This window comes from Lynx canadensis, chromosome D2 (assembly GCF_007474595.2).
Source record: "Lynx canadensis isolate LIC74 chromosome D2, mLynCan4.pri.v2, whole genome shotgun sequence".
Taxonomy (NCBI): Eukaryota; Metazoa; Chordata; class Mammalia; order Carnivora; family Felidae; genus Lynx; species Lynx canadensis.
Window position 1 is genome coordinate 20,294,856 of NC_044313.2, and position 13,379 is coordinate 20,308,234.

General features: G+C 43.4%; 1 protein-coding gene across 2 annotated transcripts in view; it reads left to right on the top strand.

Moving 5' to 3' along the window:
- Window positions 1–288: 288 nt before the first annotated feature.
- Window positions 289–13,379, top strand: part of XPNPEP1 (X-prolyl aminopeptidase 1) — a 58,872-nt gene continuing 45,781 nt past the window's right edge. The window contains exons 1-2 of one of the 2 annotated variants that reach the window (XM_030334726.1): window positions 289–392; window positions 11,482–11,570. In XM_030334726.1, the coding sequence (XP_030190586.1) occupies window positions 361–392; window positions 11,482–11,570 (121 nt within the window). In that variant the 5' untranslated portion in view covers window positions 289–360. The remainder of the gene's footprint in view (window positions 393–11,481; window positions 11,571–13,379) is intronic. The other variant, XM_030334727.2, reaches the window with a different exon arrangement.

Consider the following 13,379-nt stretch of genomic DNA (forward strand, 5'->3'; position numbering starts at 1 on the left):
CAAACCCCCTTTTTTTTTCCTCTTTGGGAAAAGGCGAGAAAAACCAACAGAAATGATGCTCCCTGGCACGGCCTCCACCCCTTAACCCGCCGCAGGGGAAGAGGCAAGGCCTGCTGGGGTGGAAACCCGGACACACTTCCTGCTTCCCGCCTCCCTGACAGCAAGCCTTGGAGCTGCGGGCTTGTGGGCGGGGCCCTCGGGCGGGCGGGGCCGCGGCGCGAGCGCACGCCACAGAAGGGGGCGTGGCCCCTCGGCTCGCGCGCTTGCAGTCTGCGCGCCTGCCTCGCTCCTTCCTGCTCTTCCCAGGGTGATCAGCTGGTCTGCGCTCCCCTGACGTGGGCCGGGGCACGTCACCGCCGAATGGCAGCCTCCAGAAAGGCACCGCGAGTAAGGTGAGGGACTCTGCCGGGGAGCCGGCGTCTGGGCAGCGCGTGATTCCGGGCGCCGGGCGCGCATGTGGCACCCCGGAGGGCTGGAACTAGAGGGTGAGAAGCGGCAGGCGGCCCATCACAGTCCGGCGAGGGCCCTGGCTTTCGGGAGACCCCCAAGCGGGAGCAGGGGGAGGGAGCCATGCAACCGGGCAAGTTCCGTTTCGTTTCAGGAGGGCTGCGGGCACCCTCGGGCAGCCTGGTCCCGGTTCCCGGATGAGCGTGTCCGCGGAGCGGCATCGCTGGGTCGGAGGGGCGGTGGCCGTGTCCCACCTCTCCCCCTGGCCCAGCGGGAAGGCCTAGGCTGTTGCAGGAAGTTGGCCCCTCCAGGCGCCTCCAGGTGTCCTGGGAAGTGGAAGAGCCCCTGCTCTCGCCCTCTTCCCGGGGAATATAATTCTCAAATTACAACCCTGACAATACTGATACCGGCAATTCGACTTACTGATCGCAGCCGCCACGAAGATGGGGAGCCGCAGGCCCATCCCCACCCAATTGGTTTCAGAGACTGTGTAAGGGAATACTTCGGCATAATCTCTAGAAAGATCCCACCAGTAACCTGCCCTGGGCTCTCCCTGGGCACAGGGAGGTGAGAAGGATAATCTCCTGGTCTCAAACACATTTCAGTTTATACTCCCCCCACAACCAGGGTATACTTACTACAGCAGCTAACAAAGTGGGAGACTGAGAAACGTTCAGAGATCACAAAGGCCGGAAGCCAAATTCCCTGCCATGCACACGGGATCAGCCATCCTCGAACCAGTTGAGACTTGACTAAATATACCTGGCAGCACGGCCGGTCCCACTTGCTGAACGCGGACCATGGCTTGTACTTGTGATTGTGAGTGGACAGATCCAGAGCTGACCTTGACCTGGCCTTGGGCTTTCTATGGCATGCTTGGGATGAGTAGAAAAGCAGACCTGGCTTGTGGAAGGATGTGGGGCCTTGTGGCAAACCTGGTGTGGAAGGAGTTGCCAGTATGTTAAGTGCTGGAAATGGGGTTAGGTTAATGTGAGTTAGGTCCTAGACCCATAAGTAGCTTTGAGGACCAAGATTAGATTATAGAATCACAACATTTTAGGGGCGGAAGGGTCTTTTGGCATCAGTTGGCAAAGCCTCCACACGCAGAAGGCAACTGAGAGACTGAGAAGGGACATTTGCCCCAGGCCCCTCCCCTAGTGGCAGAATTTGAGTGCTATTCAGTGTAAAAATGAGAACTTCTTGCATTTCAGGTAAAATTGATTTAGGTAAAAAAGGGGTTGAGCTGACTTCTAGTGCAGCTCAGTCCAGGAGACCAACACTGGCATGAGACTTGGCCTCTTTTTTTTTGTATCTCTTGGCTCTGTTTTCTTTTTTTTTTTCGTAGTTTTCTTTTTTATTTTTTAAAATTTACATCCAAATTAGTTAGCATATAGTGCAACAATGATTTCAGGAGTAGATTCCTTAGTGCCTCTTACCCATTTAGCCCATCCCCCCTCCCACAGCCCCTCCAGTAACCCTGTTCTCCATATTTATGAGTCTCTTCTGTTTTGTCTGCCTCCCTGTTTTTATATTATTTTTATTCCCCTTCCCTTATGTTCATCTGTTTTTTTCTCTTAAAGTCCTCATATGAGTGAAGGCATATGAGTTTTGTCTTTCTCTGACTAATTTCACTTAGCATAATACCCTCCAGTTCCATCCATGTAATTGCAAATGGCAAGATTTCATTCTTTTTGATTACCGAGTAATACTCCATTGTATGTATATACCACATCTTCTTTATCCATTCATCCATCGATGGACATTCGGGCTCTTTCCATACTTTGGCTATCGTTGATAGCGCTGCTATAAACATGGGGGTGCGTGTGTCCCTTCGAAACAGCACACCTGTATCCTGTGGATAAATGCCTAGTAGTGCAATTGCTGGGTCGTAGGGTAGTTCTATTTTTAGTTTTTTGAGGAACCTCCATACTGTTTTCCAGAGTGGCTGCACCAGCTTGCATTCCCATCTTGGCTCTGTTTTCTTAAGTGTTGGCTTTGTTCTCAGGCAGACTTTGTCCTTATGGGAGGTATGATGGTTCTAAGCTGGCAGCCCCAGCAGAAATAGAGACTTCTTTCCTAATGGCTGGAGCACAAATCCCAGATCTGATTTCCAGTAGGCTGACTTGACCTAATGTTTATCCCTGAACTAGTCGTTGTGATCACAGGGATAGATTGCCCAGGTGTGGGTCCCAGAAGTTGGTGGGTGAGGGGATGAGATTCATACCAACTCTGTGGACGGAAAATGGACATGAGACTGTCTTAGATGGAAACCATTGTGCTTTGACCAAAGAAAGGAGGGAGGGATGGATTTGGGGTAGGAAAAGACCACATTTCCCACTTCTGCATCTTAAAACTTATTTCAGTCTACCCTTACCTTATTAGACGCGATTGAGCATCTTTTTTTTTTTTAAGTTTATTTTATTTATTTTGAGAGAGAGAGAGAGAGAGAGAGAGAGGGCGAGGGCACGGAGGCGGGGCAGAGAGAGAGGGAGAGATTCTCCAAACAGGCCCCGCACCATTAGCACAGAGCCTGACACGGGGCTTGAACCCAGGAACCGTGACATCATGACCTGAACCGTAACCAAGAGCTGGATGCTTAATTGACTGAGCCACATAGGTGCCCCATTTTGTGATTCAGGATCTTGATCCTTGTTTTGTCCCATCCTGAATGATAATTGTGCGTGATTCTCATCACCGACCCGGGTAAGGGGGAGAGTAAGCACAACCCTGCCGGCATTTCTTTATAAAATGGGAGAAAGATGTGCCCCTCCCATCGTATGCGAAGATTGAACGGGGAAGTTCTCTGCACGATTTTTCCACTTACCCACCTCTTGGCACATCACGATGTTGAGAACGTATGGGTTGAGGAAGCTCTGTGCTGGAAGTTGGGAGGCCTGGACTGTAGTTCTAGACTAGCTCTGTCACCCAGCTAGCTGTGAGGCTTTGAGCAAGTCATTTGGTCTCTGTTTCTCAGTTCCTTTGTCTAGAGGAGGGAGCTGAGTTGGATGGTCCCTGAAGTGCATTGTACCTCTAACATTTAAGGGTAGCCCTGCTTCAACTGAGAGCCTGAGAATGTATCTGTCCAGGTAAGTGAAGGGTGGCTGGGTCTTGGATCCTGCAGACACCAGGGTGTGACAGGAACAGAACAACTGTAATGTTTAGCTGCTTTGTGGCCCCTTTGATCCTGCCAGGAAGGTGGAGGTAGTGATGCTCAGAGAGCGAGCTTGAATTGAAAATCTGTGAGCTTCGCCCGTCAGACCCTACTTCTTGTCTTGGCTTCACAGCTACTGAGTGTATGGCCTGTGGCAAGTTATCTTTGTGCCTTCTCTTGTAAAAAGTGAAAGAATAGAGCTACTTCTGAATAACTTCCCTCCAGCCCTCTTGTCCTGTGCCCTGATTAGTTAACTTTGAATGTATAGAGAAACTGACTTCCTTGGCTCACCATCTGCTAAACGGGTATATGAAGTCAAGGGGAATCAGGTGAGACTGTGACATAGATCTCTGTCCAAGAAAAAGAGGTTTCTTACCTTGTAAAATACTGTAGCAGCTTTATTGAGATATAATTCATGTACCACATTATTCACCTATTTAAGACATACATTTTGGGGCACCTGGGTGGCTCAGTTCGTTAAGCGTCCGACTTCGACTCAGGTCACAATCTTGCGGTTCGTGAGTTCGAGCCCCGCGTCGGGCTCTCTGCGACAGCACAGAGCCTGCTTCAGATTCTGTGTCTCCCTCTTTCTCTGTCCCTCCCCGCCGCTCGCTCTGTCTCTCTCAAAGATAAAATAAAACACTAAAAAAATAAAATAAAACATACATTTCAGTGATTTTTCGAATAATCCTAGAGTTGTACAACCAACACTACACCCAGTGTTAGAACATCCTTACCCCTTGCCAGAGGAAACCCTGTGCACATTGGTAGGTGCTCGTCATTTTCTCCAACTTCACCCCACTGGTAGGCGGTTGCCAATCTACTTTCTGTCTCTATGGATTTGCCTGTTCTGGACGTACAACATACGGTCTTCTGTGACCAGCTTTTTTCACTTAGCATAAAATGTTTTCAGAGTTTACTATGCTGTACCAAGTCATCAGTACTTGATTCCTTTGTATTGCCAAGTAATATTCCATTGTATGGATAGACCAGGTATTTATCCTTTCATCAGTTGATGGACATTTTGGTTGTTTCTACTTTGTGGCTATTATGAACATGCCGCTATGAAGATTCATATACAAGTTTTTATGTGGGCTTGTGTTTTTAATTTTTCATACCTAGGAGTGGAATTGCTGGGTCATAGGATAATAATAATTATTATTATTTACTAAATGTTTATTTATTAATTTTGAGAGAGAGTGTTGAGAGAGCACATGTGTATGTGAGTGGGGGAGAGGAGAGAGAGAGGGAGAGGGGATCCCAGCAGGTTCCGAGCTGTCAGTGCAGAGCCCTATGTGGGGGCTCTAGCCCAGGAACCATGAGATCATGACCTGAGCTGAGATCAGGGGTTAGACCCTCAACTGACTGAGCCACCAGGTGCCCCGCTATAGGATAATTCTATATTTCACCTTTTGAGGAATGCTGGACTGTTTTCCAAAGTCACTACACCATTTTATATTCCCACCAGCAATGTCTGAGGGTTCCAATTTTTTCACATCCTTTCCTACACTTGTTATTTCTGTTCTTTTTGATTATAACCTTCCTAGTGGATGTGAACTTATATCTCATTGTGATTTTGATTGGCATTTCTCTAACGGATAAAGATACTGAGAATCTTTTCATGTGCTCATTCACTCTTTGAATATCTTCTTAGGAAAAATGTGTGTTCGAAAATGTCTATTCAGATGCCCTTGACCATTTTAAAATTGGGTTGTCATGGGGCGCCTGGGTGGCTCAATTGGGTCAGCATCCAACTCTTGATTTCGGCTCAGGTTGTGATCTCACTGTTGTGGGATCGAGCCCCACACTGGGCTCTGCGATGGATGTGAAGCTTGCTTGGGATTCTCTCCCTCTGCTCCTCTCATGTATGTTCTCTTTCTCTCTCTCTCAAAAAAAAAAAAAAAAATTGGGTTGTCTTTTTCTGTCTTAATTTTTTTAAATGTTTATTTATTTTTGAGAGAGAGAGAGAGAGAGCAAGCAGGGGAGGGTCAGAGAGAGAGGCAGACACAGAATCCAAAGCAGGCTTCAGGGTTTGAACTGTCAGCACAGAGCCCCACTCAGCACAGAGCCCGATGTGGGGCTCAAACTCACAAACTGTGAGATCATGACCCGAGCCGATGTTGGCTGCTTAACTGACCGAGCCACCCAGGCGCCCCTGGGGTGGCCTTTTTATTGTTGAGTTGCAATAGTTCTTTTTTAAAATTTATTTTATTTTAATTTATTATTACTATTATATTTTAGAGAGAGTGTGAGTAGGGGAGAGGGGCAGAGGGAGAGGGCGAAAGAAACTCTTAAATAGGCTCCACACTCGGTGTGGAGCCTGACACGGGGCTCTATCCCACGCCCTGAGCAGAAATCAAGAGTTGGGTGTTCAACCGACTGAGGCACCCAGGTGTCTCGCAATACTCTGGATGTTAGCCTCTTATCAGATATGAGTTGCAAATATTTTCTCTCATTTTGTCAGTTGTCTTTTCACTTTCTCTCTCTCTCTCTCTTTTTAACCATTTTATTTTAAGTAGCCTTCATACCCAATGTGGGGTTCAACTCATGACCCTGAGGTCAAGAGTCTCATGCTGTACCCACTGAGCCAGCCAGGTGCCCTGTCTTTTCACTTTCTTGATGGTATCCTCTGAAGTAAAAAAGTCTTTAATAAAGCCCAGTGTATCTGTTTCCTTCGGTTGCTTATACTTTTGATGTCGTATCTAAGAAATCATTGCCTAATCCAAGGTCAGGCAGATTTGTGCCTGTGTATTCTTCCAAGAAAACATTTATGTCTGTGATCCATTTTAAGTTAATTTTCATTTTTGGTGTGAGGGTAGGGGTTCAGTTTCGTTCTTTTGCATGTGGATTCCCCGTTGTCCTAGCATTATTTGTTGAAGACACTTTTTTTTTTTTTCCCCTCCATTGAATAGTTTTGGCACTGTTGTCAAAAACTGGCAATAAGTGTGAGAGTTTATTTCTGAACTAATTCTGTCTCATTGATCTATATGCCAATACCTTATGCCAATACCACACTGTCTTGATTACTGTAGTTTTATTAGTTTTGAAATCAGGAAGGATGAATCCTCCAGTGTTGTTCTTTTTCAAGATTGATGTGGCTATTCTGGATTCCATGCATTTCCGTATGAATTTTAGGATTTGCTTGTCAATTTCTGCACATACAAGCTAGCTGAAATTTGATAGGGATTTACCTCTAGATTATTTTGGGGGAGCATTGCAATTTTAACAATACTGAGTCTTCCAATCCGTGAACATAGAATGTCTTTCCATTTATTTAGGTCTATTTTAATTTCTTTCACAATGTTTTGTAGTTTTCAGAGTATAAGCTTTGCATCTGTTTTGTTAAATATATTCCTAGGTAGTCATTCTTTTGATGCTGTTGTAAATGAACTTTTCTTAGTTTTATTTTTGGATTGTTCATTGCAAGTATATAGAAACACAATTAATTACTGTATATTGATTTGGTATCCTGCAGTCTTGATTGCAGTCTTCTTTGTTCTAATTCTTTTGTGTAGGTTCTTCAAGATTTTCTATATTGAAGATACTGCTATTTGCAAGTAGAGATAATTTTACTTCTTTTCTAATCTTGATGCTTTCTATTTCACTTTTTTGCCTAATTGCCCCGGATAGAACCTCCAGTATAGTGTTGACTAAAGTAGCAAGATTGGACATCTTTGTCCTGTTCTTTATCTTAGATAGAAAGTGTTCAACCTTTTAACATTAAAGATGACTGAGAACAAACTGAGGGTTGATGGGGGGTGGGAGGGAGGAGAGGGTGGGTGATGGGTATTGAGGAGGGCACCTTTTGGGATAAGCACTGGGTGTTATATGGAAACCAATTTGTCAATAAATTTCATATATAAAAAAAAAAAAGATGATGTTAGCTGTTGGGGCGCCTGGGTGGCTCAGTCGATTAAGTGTCCAACTTTGGCTCAGGTCATGATCTCGCGGTTCATGGGTTCAAGCCCTGTGTTAGGCTCTGTGCTGAACACTTGCTCAGGGCCTGGAGCCTGCTTCAGATTGTGTGTCTCCCTCTCTCTCCACCCCTCCCCTACTAGTACTCTATCTCTGTCTCTGTCTCTTTCTTTCCCCAAAATAAGTAAACATTAAAAAATTAAAAAAAAAAAAAAAGAAAGATGATGTTAGCTGTGGATTTTTGTAATATTCTTGATCAGGTTGAAGAATTTCTCTTCTAGTTTACTGAGTACTTTTATCATGAAGAGGTGTTAGATTTTGTCAAAATGCTTTTTCTGTGTCTTCTGATGTGATCATGCAGTTTTTATTCTTTATTCTATTGATACTGTGTATGACATTAATTTTTGTATGTTGAACCCATCTTGCATTTATGGGATAAATCCCACTTGGTGATGGTATATGATCTTTTTTATATGTTAATGTATTCAGTTTTGCTAGTATTTTGCTGAGGATATTTGCACTTAGATTTATAAGAAATATTGACGTCTTACTTTCTAATGAAAGAATATATGATCCTCAATAAAGAACATCTCATTCTGTCCAACAAGATTAAAGTAGCAGCCATCAGAGAGTAGGCCTGGAAAGATTGGTGAAAATGCCTGGTCTTCTCGTTCTGGCTATGTGGTGAATTGAGCTAATGTGGGCTCCTGTCCCTCTACTAATACATAAAAATGTAAATTTATGACAAAATTACCTTTAAGTTTAAAACTGAATAAAATCCAAACCCTTTGTATGACCTACAGCAGGCTCCTTGTTGCCTCTGTTCTTGTCTCCTAACCACTTACCTCCCCACCTGCCAGCACACACGGTCACACCACACTGGCCTCCTTGCTTTCTCCGATGTATACCAGGCATACTCCTGCCTTAGGGACTTTGCACTTACTAGTCCCCTTCTCTAGAATGTTCTCAGACTTTCACATGGCTTGATCTGTCACTTTTTTTTTTAGGACTGCTAAAATGTCATCTGTTAGCAGAGAGACCTTGCCTAGCAACCCCATATAATATCACCTTTCCCTTTCCCTCTCTGACACTCTTCCCCTTGCCCCGCTTTACTTTTCTTCACAGAACTCCCTGACAGACTGTGTTCTTGTTTTGTGTCTAATGCCTCGCCTGGATCCTCTTCGTTCTGCATCCTCGAGCCCCTATCCCCCTACCCACGTAAACCTCCTGAGGTCAGAGATGTTGGCTGTTTTGTTCATTGTTGTGTCTAGAGTAGGGCCTCAATTATAGAAAAGTCTTGAAAGAAAGAGAAATTGTCAGGTGCCAGAAATTTAGGGGAACTTAAAGCTTGAATGGTAGCTGGTAAGCCGAGCCGGGGGAGGTTATCAGACTCTATAGGCCTTCTTACCTGGGGTCCAGGGCATCAGACTATCCCTAGATGGGGATAGGAGATTTGTGTGTAAATCTCCCAGCTAAGAAATTAAAGTGGAGATTAATCTCATAAGCAAACAACAGTGACAGTGGTGCTGGTACAACCAGGACATTTCACAGATAAAATAGTTTCTATTGAAGATAAGCTCCTAATAAAAGATTACAAAACACACAAGGAATAACTTACTAAGAAGGAGCCAGCAGGCCCAGCAAACTTGAAGTTTACTATCCCAAGACCTTCTTTTTTTATTTTTTTTTTATTTATTTTATTTTTAAATTTTTTTTTTTCAACGTTTATTTATTTTTTGGGACAGAGAGAGACAGAGCATGAACGGGGGAGGGGCAGAGAGAGAGGGAGACACAGAATCGGAAACAGGCTCCAGGCTCCGAGCCATCAGCCCAGAGCCCGACGCGGGGCTCGAACTCACGGACCGCGAGATCGTGACCTGGCTGAAGTCGGACGCTTAACCGACTGCGCCACCCAGGCGCCCCAAGACCTTCTTTTTTTAATTTAATTTTTAATTTTTTAAAATTTACCTCCAAGTTAGTTAACATGTAGCGTAATAATGGTTTCAGAATCATTATATAGAATTTAGTGATTCATCACTTACATATAACACCCAGTGCTCATCCCAGCAAGTGTCCTCCTTAATGCCCCTTGCCCATTTAACTCATCCCCCCACCCAAGATGCCTCCAGCAATCCTCAGTTTGTTCTATTAGTCTCTTATAGTTTATCTCCCTCCCTGTTTTTAATATTATTTTTGCTTCCCTTCCTTGATGTTCGTCTGTTTGTATCTTAAATTTCACACATGAGAAGTCATATGTTATTTGTCTTTCTCTGACTGACCAATTTCGCTTAGCATAATACACTCTAGTTCCATCCATGTTGTTGCAAATGGCAAGATTTCATTCTTTTTGATTGCCTAGTAATACTCCATTGTGTATATATACCACATCTTCTTTATCCATTCATCCATCGATGGACATTTGGGCTCTTTCCATACTTTGGCTATTGTCGATAGTGCTGCTATAAACATTGGTATGCATGTGCCCCTTTGAAACAGCACTCCTGTGTCCTTTGGGTAAATACCTAGTAGTGCAGTTGCTGGGTCGTAGGGTAGTTCTATTTTTAACTTTTTGAGAAACCTCCATACTGTTTTCCAGAGTGGCTGCACCAGTTTGCATTCCCACCAGCAGTGTGAAAGAGATCCTCTTTCTCTGCATCCTCGCCAACATCTGAGTTGCTGCCCGAGTTGTTAATGTTAGCCATTCTGACAGGTGTAAGGTGGTATCTCATTGTGGGTTTGATTTGTAATTCCCTGATTATTAGTAATGTTGAGCAGTTTTTCATGTGTCGGTTGGCCATCTGGATGTCTTCTTTGGAGAAGTGTCTGTTCATGTCTTTTGCCCATTTCTTCACTGGATGATTTGTTTTTTGGGTGTTGAGTTTGAGAAGTTCTTTACAGATTTTGGATACTAACCCTTTGTCTGACATGTCATTTGCAAATATCTTCTTCCATTCCGTTGGTTGCTTTTTAGTTTTGCTGATTGTTTCCTTGGCTGTGCAGAAGCTTTTTATCTTGATGAGGTCCCAGTAGTTCATTTTTGCTTTTGTTTCCATTGCCTCCAGAGATGTGTTGAGTAAGAAGTTGCTGCAACTGAGGTCAAAGAGGTTTTTTGCCTGCTTTCTCCTCTAGGATTTTGATGGTTTCCTGTCTTACGTTTAGGTCTTTCATCCGTTTTGAGTTTATTTTTGTGTGTGGTGTAAGAAAGGGGTCCAGGTTCATTCTTTTGCATGTCGCTGTCCAGTTTTCCCAACACTATTTGCTGAAGAGACTGTATTTTTTCCATTGGATATTCTTTCCTGCTTTGTCAAAGATTAGTTGGTTCTAAGACCTTCTAAGTCTGAAATGAATTCTAAAATAAGGGCCCCAAATAATTGAAGTTAAGAGAAGGAATAGAAACCATAGTGAAAGAATGGCACACCATGAAGAAAGAGCAGGCAAATTAAAAAACAAAACAAAACAAAACCCAGGAGTGCCTGGGTGGCTCAGTCATTGAGTGTCTGACTCTTGATTTTGGCTCAGGTCATGATCCCAGGGTCATGGGATTGGGCTCCATGGTGAGTGTGGAGCCTGCTTAAGATTCTCTTTCTCTCCTTCTGTTCTCTCCTGCCCTCTCTCTCTAAAAACAAACAAACAAACAAAAAACCCCCAAACAAACCAAATAGAATTTGTACATGTGAAAAATATAGTTGTTGCCAAAAAAATCTTTTTAGACTAGTTAGGAGATTAGACATAACTGAAGAGAATTCATGAATTAAGAGGTTAGATCTGAGAAGGTTTGCCTGCTATGGTGCTGTTTCAGCTGCAGGTTTTATCTGAAACTTTTACTTAATTTCATTTTGATATCGGGGTGAGAGTCCTTCTGACTCATGAAGGAAAATTGCTAAGTCAAGTAGATATCCTCTCTAAATAAGCCTTGCCACATTTCCTATGGTCAAAGTCTGCAATATCCTGTTCTTTCTCTTCTTAAGGGCGAATCACCAGGATTTTCAGCTGAAAAATTTAAGAATAATTGAGCCTAACGAGGTGGCATACTCTGGTGACCCAGGCACGGAAACAGGTAATAATTTTGCCTATTAATTAGATGGAACATCTCAAAAGAATTAAAAATTTTTTTTTTTTTACATTTATTTATTTTTTGACAGACATAGAGCACAAGTTGGGGAGGGGCAGAGAGAGAAGGAGACACAGAATCCGAAGCAGGCTCCAGGCTCTGAGCTGTCAGCACAGAGCCTGACGCGGGGTTCGAACTCACAAACTGAGATCATGACCTGAGCCGAAGTCGGACGCCCAACCGACTGAGCCACCCAGGCACCCCTCAAAAGAATTTTAGGTCCCCATACTCTAACTCCAAGTGGGAGAGAAGAGGGGGTAAAGGATTAATAATTGCTCATGGTTGGGACTAATTGGGTAGATATATATGTGGAAATTAAAAACCATTTTGTCTTTTGGCTTCTGGATAGTTGGTTACTATTTCTGTCTATATTTACCACTTTTTTAGGTAACACATTAGAGAATTTTAGTTTTTGTATTTCCTGTTTCTGGGGATTGGGTGGTGGTGGAAGAGGAGATAGGTTATTTTTTGGAAATGGCCTCTTCTGGTTTTTCTACTCTCTATTGTAAACTTTTATTGACTACCTTAGAGAGTGGCCTCCAATTTTTGTCTTAAGATTATGAGATGAGAAAAGTTTATAGTATAGTACTCTACTGTATACATTGAATGTACATTCAGGAAAATCTTTTTGGGAGAAATTTCTGGAACCATACTGTCTTCCCAGAACTGGCTGATTATATTGTTGGGTTGCCAGAATCCTGAATTCTGAAAAGTGGTATTTAAGTGCGTTTCTATCCCTTGAAAGCTAACGCTTTTCTGAGGACCACCCAGGAGAACCACAGCATTTCCTTTTAGTTGACTGAAAAAAATTGATCACCTGAAGCACATAAGCCGTGACTGGTCTCTCTTTGGAAAAGCAGTGCTATAATTGCATGCAGTTAGGTCCCTTTTCTTTAAAAATATAGATAAATGTATCCAACACATTTTGGGTCACATTGGGAGGGGAGGAAGAAGGAAGAAGGAATGAGAAATAAGTAAGTAAAGGGAAAAAGTGATCGAATGATCAAATTCAGAGTTTAAAGAGAACTTCTCTTTATTATGTATGAAGAAAGAGAGGTCCAGGGAACATCAGTTGTCTGAGGTTGCTGATCCCAGCTGGAAACTAGAACCCACTTGTTTGACTCCATTGGTCTTAGAATACTTCGAAGAGAGCCTCTATTACATCCCCTAGATAATATGTTATAGTAGAGCATAAACTTGGGAATTAGATAGATATTGGGTCTTGGTGCCTGATGATCCAGTTGTCTGGGGCAAGTATTTAACTCCTGTTCCTTTATAAAATGGGAATAGCGAAACCTCCCTTGGAGGGTTATTGGGAGAACTAACCACTAATGTGTGTAAAGCCCTCAGTCCTCACTCCGCAGTGAGACAGAGAAGGAAACCACTGCCTCTAAAGCTGTTGATGCTGGAAGAGCAGCCTGGCATCTTTGCATGTGTTAAGATGCTGAAATCGGAGTAAACCAGCCCCTTCTATTCTTACAACAAGGCGTGTAGGAAACCCAGCTGGTGCTTCAGATCCAGACTCAAATAATATTCCTTGAGCTTTTATAATGTACTAGATGCTGTGCATGGTGCTCTAACACATGATGTCAAGTTAAATTCTTCTAGCCACCCAGTGAGGTAAATATGGTGTGCTTTTCATGTAGTTCTAAGCAGTGAAGTTTTGTTTATGATAAAGGCTGAAGGTTTAGAAACTTATTTCTAAAAGCAGGCCCGCATGTACAAGAGACCTTTAAGTGAGTCATTCTCTTTAAA